The sequence below is a fragment of the Microcebus murinus genome, chromosome 26, assembly GCF_040939455.1.
Source record: "Microcebus murinus isolate Inina chromosome 26, M.murinus_Inina_mat1.0, whole genome shotgun sequence".
Taxonomy (NCBI): Eukaryota; Metazoa; Chordata; class Mammalia; order Primates; family Cheirogaleidae; genus Microcebus; species Microcebus murinus.
Window position 1 is genome coordinate 6,553,317 of NC_134129.1, and position 18,284 is coordinate 6,571,600.

The 18,284-nt window shown below is 32.8% G+C and overlaps 1 protein-coding gene across 1 annotated transcript in view; it reads left to right on the forward strand.

The window, feature by feature from the left end:
• Positions 1-18,284, forward strand: part of UBA6 (ubiquitin like modifier activating enzyme 6) — a 67,736-nt gene that overhangs the window by 26,970 nt on the left and 22,482 nt on the right. The window contains exons 10-18 of the mRNA XM_020284242.2: positions 1,622-1,725; positions 2,957-3,019; positions 3,805-3,881; positions 4,385-4,451; positions 9,582-9,725; positions 11,387-11,454; positions 12,180-12,258; positions 13,133-13,213; positions 16,881-16,958. Of these exons, the coding sequence (XP_020139831.1) occupies positions 1,622-1,725; positions 2,957-3,019; positions 3,805-3,881; positions 4,385-4,451; positions 9,582-9,725; positions 11,387-11,454; positions 12,180-12,258; positions 13,133-13,213; positions 16,881-16,958 (761 nt within the window). The remainder of the gene's footprint in view (positions 1-1,621; positions 1,726-2,956; positions 3,020-3,804; positions 3,882-4,384; positions 4,452-9,581; positions 9,726-11,386; positions 11,455-12,179; positions 12,259-13,132; positions 13,214-16,880; positions 16,959-18,284) is intronic.

Consider the following 18,284-nt stretch of genomic DNA (forward strand, 5'->3'; position numbering starts at 1 on the left):
TTATATATAGTGCTGCCCTTTGCCTTTTTATTAAACAAAATATCTTGGTGATCTTTTCACAACAGTAATGGTAGAGTGTTTTTTTTTTCCTGCAAGTTTTCTTTCATGGCTATGTAATATTTCACAGTATAGATGAAAATGTTATCAGAGCATTTTTTTTTTCTTTTTAAGAGACAAGGGGTGTTGCTATGTTTCCCAGGCTTGAGTTAAGTGGCTATCCACAGGTACAGTTATAGTGCACTGCAGTTTCAAACTTCTGGATTCAAGCTCTCCTCCTGTCTTAGCTTTCCTAGTAGTTTGGACTACAGGCACATGCCACTGTTCTCTGGCCAGAAAATAATTTTAATTTGCCTTTTTCATATTATAAATGAGATGAGTATCTTTTTCTTAGGTTTTAGAGCTATTTAATATTTATTTTTCCTTTAATGTGAACCATCTGTCCTTTGCCGTTTTCTTTTTGAGTTGTTGATCATTTTCTTAACCACTCCCAGGAACTCCTGATTTATATGGCATACTTGCCAGTTTTTTTAATGCGAATTGCAAACAGTTTTCCGAGTTTGACATTTACCTTTTCTTTGCTTGTGATGGGTTTTTATTGTGAAGTTTTCTTTTTGTGTTTTGATATAATCAAAATATTCAATCTTTTCTATTATGGCTTTTATGTTGAGTGTCACTTAGAAAAGCCTTCCTTAAGAAGGTTTTTTTTTTTTTTTTTTTTTTTTTTTGAGACAGAGTCTCGCTTTGTTGCCCAGGCTAGAGTGAGTGCCGTGGCGTCAGCCTAGCTCACAGCAACCTCAAACTCCTGGGCTCGAGTGATCCTTCTGCCTCAGCCTCCCGAGTAGCTGGGACTACAGGCATGCGCCACCATGCCCGGCTAATTTTATATATATATATCAGTTGGCCAATTAATTTCTTTCTATTTATAGTAGAGACGGGGTCTCGCTCTTGCTCAGGCTGGTTTTGAACTCCTGACCTTGAGCAATCCGCCCGCCTCGGCCTCCCAAGAGCTAGGATTACAGGCGTGAGCCACAGCGCCCGGCCTTTAAGAAGGTTTTAAAGGAATTTTTCTCCCATTCTTTTATCTAAAAAATTTCTGCCATTTAAATTTTTTTGACATTTAAAACTTTCATCCACAAGGAATAGATATTTTCCTGGATGGCCTTTTTCCCCCAAAATATTTATTAAGTAATACGATCTTTTCCTCACTGGTTTTAGATGCCACCTTTATTGTGTCCTGTGTGTGTGTGGGTCTATTTCTGAATTCTCTAATCTATTCCATTTGTCTATTCATGAGCCAACACCATGCTATTAATATATTATTGTGATATATAATTAGCATCAATGTATTGAAACTGTATGATCTATTTTAATATCTAAAAATGAGTACTTCTCATTACTCTTTTTTTCTCATAAGTTTTCTTGGTTATTTTTAAATCCCAAAATTCACATTGGAAAAAATACTCTGTCTAGGTCCTCATAGGCCTCCCACCCTTCTATTAAAAAAAAAACAAAACCCCCAAAAAACACTACCTAGAATTTCCTTAAGTTTGTAAATTAGGGAGAATTAACATTTAAATATCTATGTTCTTATGTAATGGTTTTCTTATTTTCTTTCTTCTAGTGGTATCACCATTTTCTTTTAGTATTGGTGATACTGCAGAACTGGAACCATATTTACATGGAGGCATAGCTGTCCAAGTTAAGACTCCTAAAACATTTTGCTTTGTAAGTACTTTTTTTCTGCTTAAAAAGTATTTCTTTACAGGAAAAAATGGTAGAAGAGAAAAAACAAAATAAATATTCAGTTAACAGTTTAAAGGCTGAACAGATTGTTTTTTAATTTGTACCCACTCTGAGGAAAATGGAATTTAAGGAAATAAACTGATATCAACAAAAAAAGACTTATCTTCTATAGCTAGAATACCATATGCATATAGTGAAGGCGTATGAGTATACCCCAAAGGAACTTCTTTAATCATCAAAGAGTTGAGCATACTTTATAATTCAGTAAGATAGGAGATAAAACTAATGTATTTGCAAAAGATTTAGCAAGGGTTGTTTTGCTTTATTATTCAATTAATTGTTTAAAATAAAAGGAATATTTCCTTATCATACTTGTTAATCCAGATTTTAAAAATTTAATTTTATAAATTTCAGAAAGCAGTATATATGCTGGAAATGTAAAATAATTCCTGTAAACTTCTGGTACTGGAAGGAAAATGTAATTAGCTGTACAGAGAGAATGTAAAGACTACTTGTGTCTGGAACTGCTTACATACTTAAGCTACTTCTCAGTTTTCCCTTGCAAGTTTTCAAAGTTTTTAGCTTGATTGCCTTTTCTTTTTCAGAAATATTATTAATAACTATTACTATAGTCCTTTACAAGGCTTTGGGTAAGCCAAAGTTAGAACAAAACAATAAATTAAATTAGTATAGTTAGTCAGGTCTGCCCCCGCATACCTCCTTGTGCCCTGTTCCCAATTTTTAATTCGATGTTTATGCCTCAGATAATTTCAGATTGAGTGGCTGTTTTGGGATTGTGCTTGGGTTTTTTGTTTTGCTTTTGTGTTCTTTGCTCCACAAAGAAGATTTTAACATTGAGTATCTATTCAAGTCTTGTTGAGCATAACAAGTCTTGATAACTTGTTATCAGAAAAATATGGTAGCTTTTCTATTAAAACACATTTTTTTGAATATGCAAATGTTTTCACTAATTGGTCCCAAATTTACTATGTGGAGCAGGTTGTTTTATTGTACTTAATTCTTTTTTAATGTGGTCATAAGATAAGGGAGAATAGTGGCTATTTTATATTCAATTAAAATATATCAGTTTAACCTGATTTATTTCAGACCTTTGAGAGATCCCCCCATTGTTTTTAGTGCACTGACATATAACAGTATATTTTATCAAGTAATCACTCCCCTGCTCTGAAGTAATACTTTTTTTTTCTATTAGGAATCATTGGAGAGACAAATAAAACATCCAGAGTGCCTTATTGTAGATTTCAGCAATCCTGAGGTAAATAAACACTTTGCAGGTTTGAGAGAGGCAGCAGAGTGGGGGATGGGAATTAGCTAGTGATTATAAAGTTAAAATGGTGTAACCATATATATACCTTGGTGTCAGGTTTTCTTAATAAAGATTATACTCACATATCTAAGATTGACCTCCAAAGATTGGTAACAGGAATTTGTATCATGGAAAAAATGTTAGAATAATAGAGAAAAGTTTTACTTTTATAGTGATTTACTACCTTAGATAATTAAAAGATGATTTCAAGAACTCATACAAAGATGACCTTATTAAAAGTTTCTCAACCGTGTAGAGTTCTGTATAATACAGATTTCTTACAAAAAAAATTTTAAGCATATATTCTGTTTGTTTAAATCACTAGGTATAATTTTGTGACCATAATGTATTTTATGATAAGGAAGGAATTAACAGTTTCCAAATTTGTAAATATTAATAAGGAAAATGGATTTGGTATTCTTGTACAATTGTTTTCTCACTGTTGCTAGATATTACTCCAGGTTTCATATGGATAACCTAGTAAACACTAGTCACACCACCTGGAGTTGAAACTGGTAGCTATTGCTTAAATGTAGTCTTATGGCCTTAAAGTCAACTCATTTAGCTTCTCTAAGCCTTAATTTTCTTATCTGTTAAATAGAGTTAGTGATGGTATCAAGCTAATATGTTTATGATGAGGATTAAATTAAATAGTGCTCTAAAAGTATTTAACACAGTGCCCAGCACATATAAGCACTCAGTAAATATTTGACAATTTTTAATGTTCTCAATAGGCACCTTTACAGATTCACACAGCTCTGCTTGCCTTGGACCAGTTTCAGGAGAATTACAGTCGCAAGCCAAATATTGGGTAATGTTTTTTGTTTAAAAATAACTATTTTCCTTTTTATAAAAGTAATATTTCAAAAACTATAATTTTTTTTTTAAAGTAGCTAAGGTCCTTGAAATTGAAATACTAGTATATACACACCAAACTGTATAAAACATTCCTTACGGCTTTCTGCTTTTTCCTGGTGGGAGTGAAGAGATTGGTTTACAGAAGTGAAATCATACTAAACATGAATTTTTCCACTTTGAACCCTTTAAAAGCTACAACTTCGGCCTGGCGCAGTGGCCTGTAATCCTAGCACTCTGAGAGGCCAAGACAGGAGGATTGCTCAAGGTCAGGAGTTCGAGACCAGCCTGAGCAACAGCGAGACCCCCGTCTCTAATTCTTTCTATAGAAAGAAATTAATTGGACAACTAAAAATATATAGAAAAAATTAGCTGGACCTGAAATTTTAGTTTTGAATATGTCCTACTGTTTATGGCAATTGAGAAAATAGAAGTAAGTTGCTTTGTTTTGAATCACAGATGCCAACAAGATTCAGAAGAACTGTTCACACTGGCAGCAACTATAAGTGAAACCTTGGAAGAGAAGGTGAATATTCAGTTATAGCTGTTAAAAAATTAGTTTATAACATATAAATGTTCAATATTAATATTCTCTTATCCTTCAAATCCCAGCTTTGCTACTTACTGACTCTGTAACTCTTTTTTCCTTCGTTCTGCTTTAGTTTATAAATCTGTAAAATAGGGTTAACCTACCTCATTGGGTTGTTATGAACATTAAAATGATTTAATTTTGTAAGCACTTAGAATGCCATGTGACATAGTAATTACTATTTGCTGCTGATGCTGTTGTTACTGGTATTAGTATCCTTTTTTATTATTTTGTTCTCATTTACTTAGTTTGTTAACACAGTTAAATTCAATAAGTCATCAGCTTTCCTATAAATCACCTCTTTTACACATTATGCGTTTACATCTCTTGTGTTTTGCATATCAGATGGACTTGAATATATCATCTAGAAAATGATTTTTTCATGTTATGATGCCTGTGTGTGCCAGTCAACAGTTTCATTTAAGCAGCTGTCAACATAGCAGTGTTTGTATAATTACTTGAAAAGGATGTCATTTTGCTCTTATTTTATAAAAATAAAGGGGAAATGACAGTCTTAACATCAGTGGTAGGAAGCTTTGATCTCATATATGTACATAATTACACAAAGAAAAAAATAAACGTACTGAAAGCAGTGACTCACTAGCCATGAATGAAAGATCTTTTAGGCCCGGCACCATGGCTCACACCTGTAATCCTAGCACTCTGGGAGGCCGGGGCAGGTGGACTGCTCGAGGTCAGGAGTTTGAAACCAGCCTGAGCAAGAGCGAGACCCCGTCTCTACTATAAATAGAAAGAAATTAATTGGCCAACTAGTATATATAGAAAAAATTAGCCGGGCATGGTGGTGCATGCCTGTAGTCCCAGCTACTCAGGAGGCTGAGGCAGGAGGATTGCTTGAGCCCAGGAGTTGGAGGTTGCCGTGAGCTATGCTGATGCACCGGCACTCACTCTAGCCTGGGCAACAAAGTGAGACCCTGTTTCAAAAAAAAAAAAAAAAAGAAGAAAGATCTTTTATTGCATATTTAGTGGTTAGAGAAAGAAAATATGTGAAAAGCTAGAAATAGATTGTTGAAGTCTATGTTTAAACAGAAGGATGTGATTAAGGATTTATTAGGCTTATTGAGGTATAGTTTACATAAAGTAAATTTTACCTTTTACAAAATTCTGTGCATAATTCAGGTATACACAATGAATTCAAAGTGTGCAGGTATATATCCACCACCACAATCAAGACATAAAACATTTCCATAATGCCAAAAAGTTCCCTCATGCCTCTTTATAATCATCTCCCCAGCCCACAACCAAACCCTGGCAGCTCCTATAGTTTTGTCTTTTCCAGAATGTCATATAACTGGAATAATATAGTATGTAGCCATTTGAGTCTGGCTTCTTTAATTAAGTGTAATGAATTTGAGTTGTGTCCATGTTGTTGCATGTTCATTGCATTTTATTGTTGAATAGTATTTCATTTTTAGATACACCACAGTTTGTGCTTTTACCAATTGATGGACATATGGATTGTTTCCAGTTTGAGCAGTTAAGAATAAAGCTGCTACAAATATTTGTATACAGATTTTGATGTGAACATATATTTTCATTTCTCTTGTGGAGATATCTAGAAGTATATTACAGAGTCATATGATAGGTATATGTTTAATTTTATAAGAAACCGCCAAACTGTTTTAAAAAGTAACTACCATTTTGCATCCTCACTAGAAATGTATGAGAGTTTCAGTAGCTCTGTATCTCTCTAACACTGTGTGTTGTCTGTTTAATTTTAGCCATGTTAACGTGTGTAGTGTCTTGCCGTTTCAATTTGTATTTCACTAATGGCCATGAATTTGAGCATCTTTTAGGGTGCTTATTTGCCATTCCTATCTCTTTATTAAAGAGACTGTCTTTCCAAATCTTTACCTATTTTTTAGTTAGGTTTTTTATTTTCTTATTGTGAAACTTCTTTATATATCTTTATTTTTTTTTGATGACTTTTCTAAAGCAATATCTTTATATTTGGATGAGAGTCCTTTGTCACATACGTGTTTTACAAATATTCCCTTAAGTTCAGTTTATCAGTTTTTCTTTTTGCGGTTTGTGCCTTTTTGTTCTAAGAATTTGTTTTAATGCAGGATCACACAGCTCTTCTTTGTTTTCATCTAGAAGATTTATGATTTTGTCATTTTATAATTTCATTTCTGTGTGTTATGCAAAGTATGGATCAAGACATGATAATGCAAAGTACAGATCAGTCTACATGATTATATACTAATTTTGTGCACAATTTTGTGAGTTCATTTTTATATACTGTACAACATATAGAGCAAGATTCATTTTTTTGTATGTGAATGTCCAGTAATTCTAACCCATTTGTTGAAAAGACTATTCTTTCCTTAGTGAAATGTGAAAGCATCTTTGTCAACAATTTATTGCCCGTATATGTGTAGGTCTGTTTTTGTACTCGCTACTATCTTCATACTGATATCTTTTTGCCAGTGTCATTCTGTCTTGATTACTGTGATTTTTAAGTGTTGAGATCTGGTTTGGTCTAGAGTTTCTACAGTGTAGAACGAACTCAGGATTTTAGTATTCCTTGAATTTTTGTGTGTTTCAAATTTTTTCTATGGCCTTCATACTTGAAAACAAGCTTGGCTGGATATAAAATTCTAGGATATTACTTTCTTCACTGATATCTTACTTTGTATCTTACTATTGAGAATTAAGATGCCAGCTTAATTTTTTACTCTTACGAATAATAATCTGGTCTTTCTGCCTTGAGGCTCTGTATATTTTGTCTTCATATGTGAAATCTCAGTTTTATCAGATTATATCTCCGAGTTGATCATTTGGTAAATTTTCTCAGATACACAGTGAACCCATTTCAGTATATAGATTAAGATTTTCTTTTATGAATTATTTCTTTCCTTTTTTGGAGGGGTAGAATGGATGATTTCTGTTCTTAGTTTTTAAATTCCTAATTGAAGGTGCTTTTTGGTTGTTTTTTTCTTCCATCTCCAAGAGCTTTTTAAGAATATATAATTCACTCCCAACAAATTTCACCTAATTTGTGATTAGTTTGGGAGGAAATTTTCAATAGCTGCACTGTTTTGATTCTAATTTTCTGCTTTTTGATTCAACTTTGTATAGTAGACTGCTTTTTGTGCTTATTTTTTGGACAGAGTAAGGATTTAGGGTACTTTTTAGATTCCTGCTTTTATAACATTCTCTTCTCTTGAGTACTGACAACAGATTTCTTTAACAGATGACTTTTATTTTGGTGGAGAGGTGTTAGTGTGTTTTGTTAGTGTGCCTCTTTGATTTCTGCCATATCTTTAACTTCCCTCCCTTTAGCTTTATCAAAGGATGTCTCTCCCTTTCTATTCACATCTGTCTGTCTCACAGAGTTCTTTCACTATAGCCAGGCCTGAGATCTGTCAGATTCCTGCCTGTGTTTAGTATTTTTTGCACTTAGTTTGGGTCTTTCTTTTTCTTTAGATATTTTTTGACTGTGCTTTGTCACCATTAGGCCTTTCACTCTCTTTTCTGTGACCTCTTCATACTTTCTGCTGTGTAGGCACGTAGTACTGTGATGTCCAGAGATATCTTGGAGTTTGGTATCTGTTTCTCCACTTACAAATAATTTGAAGTTTATAATATTCTCTATTTCCTAGCAATGCTACAGCCCTGTCAATTTATTTCTTTTCTTTTTTTTTTAATTTTAAAATAATATTTTAACTATTATTTTTTATTTTTCCGCATATAAGGTCTGCATCCTTATAGATTATTTCTTTTCTTATAGGTATGTCTGTGTTTTAGAGATTGTGTGGGGAAATTTAGATTTAGGCTGTTGTCTATAGCCTAGGATAACCAAAAGATTATCAAGATTTGGATGTTTATTTACTAAAAAAATAATAGGAACTTCAGATAGTGTAACCTAATGATAAGAATAAAGCTGTGAAGTTGGACTTTCTGGATGTGCATACTGGCTTCACTGCTTACTAGCTGTAAAATCTTGAATAAATTAATTAATCCATTTTCTTACTTATATAATAGAAATTATATTTCCTAGGATTATTTTGAAGATTATGTAAGGGCTTAGTATAAAGCTTGGCATGGTATTTGCTCATTCAGACTAACTGCAATTAGCATCTCATCATTGTTTTTATTATTTATCACGACCAACATCTCTACATTCAAACATGACACAACTTAAATCATAATCTGTCTGAGTTGAGGTTGGTGTTTAATAGTTGAAAATAATGAGATACAGAAAATTGAAATGGAGGAGTGGAATAGGGAGTAGATATTTATAATTTTTGTATCATAGATATTTTTGGTAGTAATAAAAACTCTCCCCTGTTCGCTCCTAAATATACAAAAACTATTGTTCACAGAGGATTTTGGGAATTGAGCCCTTCTTGAAGTTTAAGATTAAAATTAAGATTACTGATGTTTAAGTAATAGAAAAAGAGATACCAGAGCTCGTGAAAAGATCTTTTTCACGTACAAGAAATTATGCTAAAACAGTAGCTCCAAAATCCAATATTTCCTCATAATGGTAATTAATTTTATTTTTAGTAACATAATTTGAATTTTCAAACATAGTTGAGAACTTTATCTTTTAACAATGTATTGTGTCATTATTTATTGCAGTTTTATTTCCACTTCCAGCACAAACTGATAGCTTCTTCTTATTTTTTATGAATCATTTTATTTATTTTAGTTTAGGTTCAAAGTTTTTCTGTAGTATTTCATTAATGTTTTTTTTTAAATTCTGGTTGTTTGTAAGTATGACTGGCATCACAAAACTGTACTTTAACAAAAACTATAAATGATAGATATTCTGGTTAATTCTAAGTGATGCTTTGGGTTGACTAGAGTCTGAAAGCAAAAATGGGCAGGTACTGGTAAAGAGAAACACTACATAAAGTAATATGCAAATGGGTGTTTCATCATGAGATTTGGATGTTTTTGACTTAAAAGTTATTTATTAGGGAAATTGAGTAGCTTTTTTTGGAAGTTGAGTTCTAATAATTCTCACATTTAGTCATTGAAATTTTAAGGGCACTATGTGAATACTCTTAATATTGTCTTTCGTGACGTGTGTTTCAGCCTGAAGTAAATGCTGACATCGTGCATTGGCTCTCTTGGACTGCTCGAGGCTTTTTACCCCCACTTGCTGCAGCAGTAGGAGGTGTTGCCAGCCAAGAAGTATTGAAAGCTGTGACGGGAAAGTTTTCTCCTTTGTGCCAGTGGGTTAGTTCTGAATTTTAATGTTTTATAAATTTTAGGTTGAATTCTTCACTCATAAAATGAATGTGTTATATATTATTATCTAGTATTAATTAATCTATTTAAAAAGCAACCTTAAAATATTTTTTGATGATTGAGAGATACAAGTAATATTCGCCTAAAACTTATTTCTGTAATTGAAATTAACAGGATTGTATTTTGAGGCTATTGAGATATATAACCCAAAATTGCTTTCTCAGATGTATTTCTCTCAGCTGTGAGAGTAAGGCAATGAATTTTCTATCTGTATAGTTCGTTGTTCTCTAGTACTATTATCTTAGCATTCTTAGGCTCTCAGAACTCTTGAACTTGTTCTTTAGAATCTTTCGCCATCATGAATCTTCAGCGCCCCTTTCTAGGTATAAACTTCTAAAGGTGGAGAACATAGGAATGGTACAGGTTTCAGGAATATAGGATAAAAATGTCACAAAATGGAATAAAAACCCTCATTTCTGTACCAAAAGGAATAATTGACAGAGGACACTCTCTTTAGGCACTTTCTTTTTTGAAACACTTTAGAATTTTGAATATAACATTCATATTATATTCTTAAAATTACCCACATAATGTTATTTTGCTGGTCCATTCTTTGACTTATTTTTAAACAGAATACATTAGTGAAAGTCTGATTTAGATATAACTTAATATCATGAGAGATAAAATATTGTTATTAATATAGATCCTATGTTATAAATAAATAAGCATTTGATCATGTTCAAATTTAACCACATAAGTTACTTAAATGAAAATGAGAGTGAAACTAAGTTCTTTTTTTCATTAACTTAAAACTAATTGTTTGGGTCGGGCAGCACTGTGGGAGGCCTAGGGGGGAGATTGCTCAAGGTGAGGAGTTCAAAACCAGCCTAAGCAAGAGGGAGACCCTGTCTCTACTACAAATAGAAAGAAATTAATTGGCCAACTAATATATATATGGAAAAAAATTAGCCGGGGATGGTTGTTCATGCCTGTAGTCCCAGCTACTTGGGAGGCTGAGGCAGGAGGATTGCTTGAGCCCAGGAGTTTGAGGTTGCTGTAAGCTAGGCTGACGCCATGGCACTCACTCTAGTCTGGGCGAGAAAGCGAGACTCTGTCTCAAAAAAAAAAAAGAAAAAACTAATTGGTAGTTTTTAATATGCTAAAATTGTGGAAAGTAGGAAACTAGATCATTTTCCCCATAGTATATGTAGTTTTGGATGACATATGATCTATTTAGGCTGGAAAATAAGTAGAAAGTAGGTACTTTCTTCTCAAAAAGTAATCAAATTATTCAGATGTGGCTGAAATTGAGGCCTCCAAAGTTTTTATGTAGTTACAAAAAACAGATTTGGAGATGAAATTTCCTTGGGTTTGAAATTAAAATATATCATCTTTCGGATGACTAAGTGACATGAATCAAATTATATATCTTTTAAAAGTTTCTTCAGATTTTACTATTGTTTTAATGAAAGAATATAGTACTGTATATTGTATTTTTAAAAATTATATTTTTAATATATTATTTTGCTCTGAATTGGCATTTTCATCATTTTTCCCTTAGTTATTAAATGATTGTAGAAGAGAACTTCTTTTCATAGTAATTGAAGTCTTATACTTAATAAATTGTGTTTTTAATCTTCTACTTTAAGTTATATCTTGAAGCAGCAGATATTGTCGAATTCCTAGGCAAACCTGAACGTGAAGAATTTCTCCCACGGTAATACTAAAATTTCTGTTGCTTTTTCTTAGTTGTATGAGAGCCAAATAGAGTGAAAAAGTTTTTGTCTAAACATGCATTTGTTTTATATATGTTTTCTTCTAACTCATTTACTTTTGTAGTCGTTTCTTCTCTACTAAAGGGTCATTTTAAGTATCATAATAATGCTGTGTCTCTTTCTTATTTTATAAGTAATGAATACAGAGTTTTAAATTGTACACCACGAGAATGGTTAGCATTCTGTAATGATATTAAATGAAAAATATCGCCATCTGCAGTCTTTATTTGTATCAGTCATTATTCAACTTTTGGAGTCATAAATCTCTTTGAGAATCTGATAAAAGTTTAGAGATTCATTCTCCCTAAAATATACATTACCCAAAGCTGTGCCTTCAATTTAAATGGGTTAATAACTCCAAAGCCCATCCATAACCTTTTTAAAAGAACTTTTCTTAAAAACCCCTGGCTTAGAAAAATGTTTTTTCTAAATAAAGTCACTTTCATTTAAATCATTTGGACTTATCCTGTTAAGTCAAATGGAAACACTGATTTCTTTATGGGGTCTTTCTCTTTTTCAAATAAGATAGTTCATCTAATAGGTTAGGGGAAACTCTTAAAGAGCATTCTGTTCTAAAGTATAACATTAAATTTGTATTAACCATAATGAAACTAATCTTAATGTTTTCTGTGCCTTCTGTTTCCTCGGTATACCTCGTTTTCTTCAGAGGAGATAGATATGATGCCTTACGAGCCTGCATTGGAGATACTTTGTGTCAGAAGCTACAGAATTTGAATATCTTCTTAGTAAGTATGAATAATTGTGAGAATAAGTAGTATTTCAAACTGCTATTGTATATTGAGTTAATGTATTAAACAAATATGAATCCAAGTGAGTAGAGTGTAAATGAGTAGCTATGACAGAAAATGGCCTGCAAAGTTCAAAATATTTTCTGTCTGGCCCTTTACAGAAAGAGTTTGGCATCCTCTGATCTAAAGAATTAATACATTTAAAATAAAAATATGAGTATGATAGTTTTGTACATTAAATGATTTTCTAGAACGATATTAAAAATTGGTGGGGTTCAATTTTGTTTTTTTCTTCACTAAATGAAGGAATATAGGCATAATTCTGTCTTTCTTAAGTGTCTTAGTGCATTGACAAGGAAGCGTAAAACTTCTGTTTCTGACATTTGTTTTTTACTATTATAATCAATTCTGAAAATACTGCTGATTTTTAGTGATCATTTGTAAAATGTTTTGAAAATCAGCTATTGATGAGCTTTTAAAAATGCATATGGAATCTGTTATCAGTTTCAAGTAAAAATGATAATAGAGAAGTCTTAGTTCTGTTCATCAAATGAGTTTTAAGAAATGTCTAAAAGTAAGGAATCTTTCATTAAAATGTACTAATGTTTCATGTTCATTTGGAATTTTTAAATGTCTTGTATTTAAAGGAATTGTAAATACTATGCTTTTCTTTATTTGGTTTATACTTTTTCTTTGAGAAATAGTATAATAAAGCTATTAAATATTTCAAAGTAAAATGAGTAACCAATGTTCAAGTTATTTTAAAAAATTATATTTATAAACATTTGAAGAAAAGTAAGATGAAGTTGCTCTTTAATAAGTAAATAGTCATGTTATTTAATCTGATATATGCCATTTTTCTCCTCCATAGGTAGGGTGTGGAGCCATAGGCTGTGAAATGTTAAAAAATTTAGCTTTACTTGGTGTTGGCACAAACAAAGAGAAAGGAATGGTAAGATAATAAATTCCTGAGAGTTAAAAGTATGTATTTCTGTCGTTGCCCCCTTTTTTTGAGGTCTATTTGACTGCCTAGATCTGAAGTATCGATATTTAAGGATAGAGCATTAAACTAGAAATTTTTACAAAAAGCCAAGTAATTTCTGTATGATCAGTAATCTTAAAATTCAGATATAAGTGAGAATAGATGAGTAGAAGATAAATATTAGTACCTAGAATATAGTATAGAAAGACATCTTTTTTTAATGAAAGATGTACTCACAAAGTCCAGCATAAGTCTAGTAGAATTTCCAGAGAGAATAAAGATAATGGATAAGAAGCAATGTATTCCATGAGTAATGACAAAAGTTCCCACAGCTGAAGAAAGACAAATCTTTTTAGATTGAAAAGATAAACTAGTTCCAAACAAATCAAAGACAGAGATTTAAAAAAAAAGATTGCATAATAGACTTCTCATCAGCAGTAAATGCTAGAAGACGATAGAAGCATATCTTCATAGTTCAAGGGAAAATAACCTCAAGCAGAACCTTGGAGGTAAAAAAAAAAAAAAAAAAGGGAAAATAACCATCAACCTAGATTTCTATACTCAGCTAAGTTATCTTTCAAGAGGGAGGGCAAAGTACAGATATCTAACAAGTAAAATGATTAATGATTACCATGTACTGGTTCTTATTGAAAGAACTACTAGATAATGTGGGAGGTTCATAAAGAGTAAGCAGAGGCATTTGACAGGATTCTTATATTTAAATAAGCATTGATTTTTTTTTTTTTTTTTTTTTGAGACAGAGTCTCACTTTGTTGCCCAGGCTAGAGTGAGTGCCATGGTGTCAGCCTAGCTCACAGCAACCTCAATCTCCTGTGCTCAAGCAATCCTGCTGCCTCAGCCTCCTGAGTAGCTGGGACTACAGGCATGCGCCACCATGCCCGGCTAATTTTTTTCTATATATATTAGTTGGCCCATTAATTTCTTTCTATTTATAGTAGAGACAGGGTCTCGCTCTTGCTCAGGTTGGTTTCGAACTCCTGAACTCAAACGATCCGCCCACCTCGGCCTCCCAGAGAGCTAGGATTACAGGCGTGAGCCACCGCGCCCGGCCAATAAGCATTGAGTTTTAAAAGCCTTTAATTAAAATAGTGACCAAGTGGGATGGTTAAAAATAAGTGTAACTAAAATGTTCATTGGTAACATGGAAAGCAGAGGGGGAGAGTTCCAAGTTAAATAGTTCAGATAGTCTCACATTGTTCAGGAGTAGGATAGAAATTTTAATTAATTAGATCTTAAATCACATGTGCATGTTAAAATTTCAAGCATAGCCACATAAAAATAGACATTTGGCTTCCAGACCAGTTTATGGGTGTGGGGGGAATAAGAATCAAGAAAATGTAATCCAAAGAAGACAGAATAATGGCCTGCAAACATATAAAAAAAAAAAGTGCTCAACATCTCTAATCATTAGAGAAATGCAAATCAAAACCACAACGAGATATCACCTAACCCCAGTGAGATTGGTCTGTATCAAGAAATCCCAAAACAACAAATGCTGAATGTGGAAGATGTGGAGAGGCAGGAACACTCTTACACTGCTGGTGGGACTGCAAATTAGTGCAACCTTTGTGGAAAAGGATTTGGAGATACCTCAAGCAGCTAAAAATAGAAATACCATTCGACCCAGCAATAGCATTATTAGGCATCTACCCAAAAGAGCATAAGGCATTCTATTATACAGATATCTGCACCTGAATGTTTATGGCAGCACAATTCACTATTGCAAGGATGTGGAAACAACCCAAGTACCCGTCAGTTCATGACTGGATTATTAAAATTGGGTATATGTTTACAATGGAATATTACTCAATTCTAAGAAACGACAGCGAGCTAGCATCACTTATATTATCCTGGATGGAGTTTAAGCCCATTATCCAAAGTGAGGTGACACAAGATCAGAAAAATGAGCTTCACATGTACTCGCCATCAAATTGGTACTGACTGATTAACACTATGGTGCTCAAAGGGTGGTGGTGTTCACCAGGGATTCGGGGGTTAGGTGGGTAGATCCACATCTGAGGAATGTGGTAAAACAGTGTGGAGGGGAAGGGCATACCTCAAATCCTTGCTAGGGAAAGGCAAAGATATAAAATGTAACCAAAATGTTAAAAAAAAAAACAACAAAACATTTATGGGTGTGAGGGAGGGGGAGGAGGGGACGGGTATATACATACATAATGAGCGTGATGTGCACTGTCTAGCTGATGGACACGCTTGAAGCTCTGACTTGAGGGGGGAGGGAAAGCAAGAGCAATGTATGTAACTTTAACATTTGTACCCCTATATTATGCTGAAATTAAAAAAAAGGAAAATGTAATCAAGTAGAAGGTAAAAACAGAAGAGAATAAAAAGTAGGATTGGAGGAGATAGAAGGAAAAAGCCTTATATCAGTAATCATAATTATGAATTATTAAGCTTTTGTGTTAAAAGATATTTTCTATTTAATTCTTTTAAAATCTATTAAAAGGGACACCCTGTAACATAATTATACAGAAATGTTGAAAGTATCAGGGAATTACCAGCTAAAATAAAATGAACATGGGGGCTGGGCGCAGTGGCTCATGCCTGTAATCCCAGCATCTACAGACGCTGAGGCAGGAAGATTGCTTGAGGCCAGGAGTTTGAGACCCCATCTCTACAAAAAAAATTGTTTTAAAATACCTGGGCATGTTGGTGCACACCTGTAGTCCTGACTTCTCCAGAAGGTGACAGAGGAGGACCACTTGAGCCCAGGAGTTCAATGCTGCAGTAAGCTATGATTGTGCCACTGAACTCTAGCCTGGGTAATAGAGCAAGACCCTGTCTCTTAAAAAAAGAGAGAAAATGAATGTGTTTGTGAATACCAATCAACATGTAACAAGTAGAACACAGTCTGAGAAACACTACACCTAGGCAAATCTTGTTTAAAAATACTAGCTTAAATGACAAATGTATTTTGAATACTCTTCAGATTGTCTTGGGTCTGTTTACTTTCTTCTTGCATCCTTTAGAATGGAAGTCTGCAAACTTCCTTATAGGACCAGATTGCAAACGTTTTAAGGCTTGCAGACCATCTCTGCTACTACTCAGCTCTGCTCCTAGGAGCACAAGAACAGCCATAGACAATAAATGTCACAACAGTGTTCCCAGTGTTCCAGTAGAACTTTATTTACAAAAACAGGCAGCTTGCCCAGAGATCTGTAGACTTCTGCCTTAGCCAGAGTTCCTTTCCAATTGGAACATGCAAGCAATAATTCCAAATTAGTTGAGATTAAGAAGAAATATCAAGTTTAGAAAGAAGAGCTAGCTCCTCTGTATTTCATTACTTAGTTCTAAAAGGTGATAGTGATCTTTTTTAGTCTCTGTTATAAATAATTAGAAAAAAGTTTTGAACATGAATTGCAGTGGAGTTATTCTGTTTGGTACATTCCTATGCTAAACATTAAGTATAATTAGATATAAGTATAAAAGAGTAGTATTGGTAATTTCTTTTGAATATTTGTGTTATAAACAAAATTTGTGTTACCAGCCAAAATAATTTAGAATAATTTTGGGGGGTTCTTTTAGTCATACTGAGCAAAGTCAAGTAGATTAAAATTTATCTGTAATATAATTTCAGCTATTTTCTTGATATTAGATTACAGTTACAGATCCTGACTTGATCGAAAAATCCAACTTAAATAGACAGTTCCTGTTTCGTCCTCATCACATACAGGTATGTTGCTAGTTAGTCTTTTTAAATCTATATTATACAAAAAATTTCCTTTTTGTAAATAGACTATAGTGTTAGAATAAGCATAATATGTCCTTTATTTTATTTAGAATCTCTCAAATTATCAAATAATGGGAATGACAAAAGAGAAAAATATGAAATTATTTTAAAGCAGAATATTGATTTTTGCATTGATTTTGGATATTAAAATCTGAGTTGTGAAACATGGGCAGTATTTTTTTCACTTTGTCATCACTAAGGTATGTTTACATATTTAATTTTAGAAAGGAAGTATATAGAAACAGATTTTCTAATTTGAAGTTTTGATGGATCATAAATTTGACACTGTCTTTTTTTTCTGGTCTTTGTTACAAAACAGGTAAAGTTTAGCATTTAGAATTTTTGTGCTTTTTTGATTTTGTTAAGACTATTTAAAATCCCTTTTTATTGTAAAATGTTTATTCTCAGTCTTTTTTTAGAGATCAAAATATTTAAGTCAGGAAAAGAAGCAGTTTTAGTCAAGTAAAGTTGCTTTTACTTTAGAATTGTTTTCCCCTTTATTGTTCAACAACTCATTGCCAATCTTAATAAGCTAAATTTAGGAATGTCATGAACAGAAACTAACAGTGGCATGTAGCATAGCATAGTTAACCTAGTTGCCTCACTTATCCAAATGTAAAGGACAGAATAACAGAGTCTCTTATGAACTAAAATATCACAAAATTTATTCGCTTAGTGCCTTTTATTTACAAAACTAAAAAGTCCTGTTCATTGTTATTTTACTGAGTTCTAACAAAGTTTTGATTTATTCGTAATCTGAGAATACTGAGAAATGAAACATGTCAGCCTAACAATGTGAGAAGAGACAGAAATACCATTAAAACTAAATGCATGGATTCAAATAGAATGGTCTAGAGATATTTAGCATCAAAGCAAATATAAATGAACTTTGATAACACCTGAAATGACACTAGTGATTTAATAATGATGCCTAAATCTTTAAGAAAAGAATGAGTTATATTTTGGGTACAGTAGTCCCCCTTATCTGAAGTTTCACTTTTCACAGTTTTTTATCTGCAGTAAACCATGGTCTGAGAATAGGTTAGTACAGTCTAGTACAATAAGGTACTATATTTTGAAAGACGGAGACCCCAGTCACATAACTTTTAATAAAAATTATAATTGTTCTATTTTACTAATTATTCATCTCTTACTGTGCCTAATTTATAAATTAAACTTTATCATAGGCATATATGTAAAAACATCATATATATATGGTTTGGTACCACCTGCAGTTTCAGGCATCCTTGGGGATCTTGGAACATATCT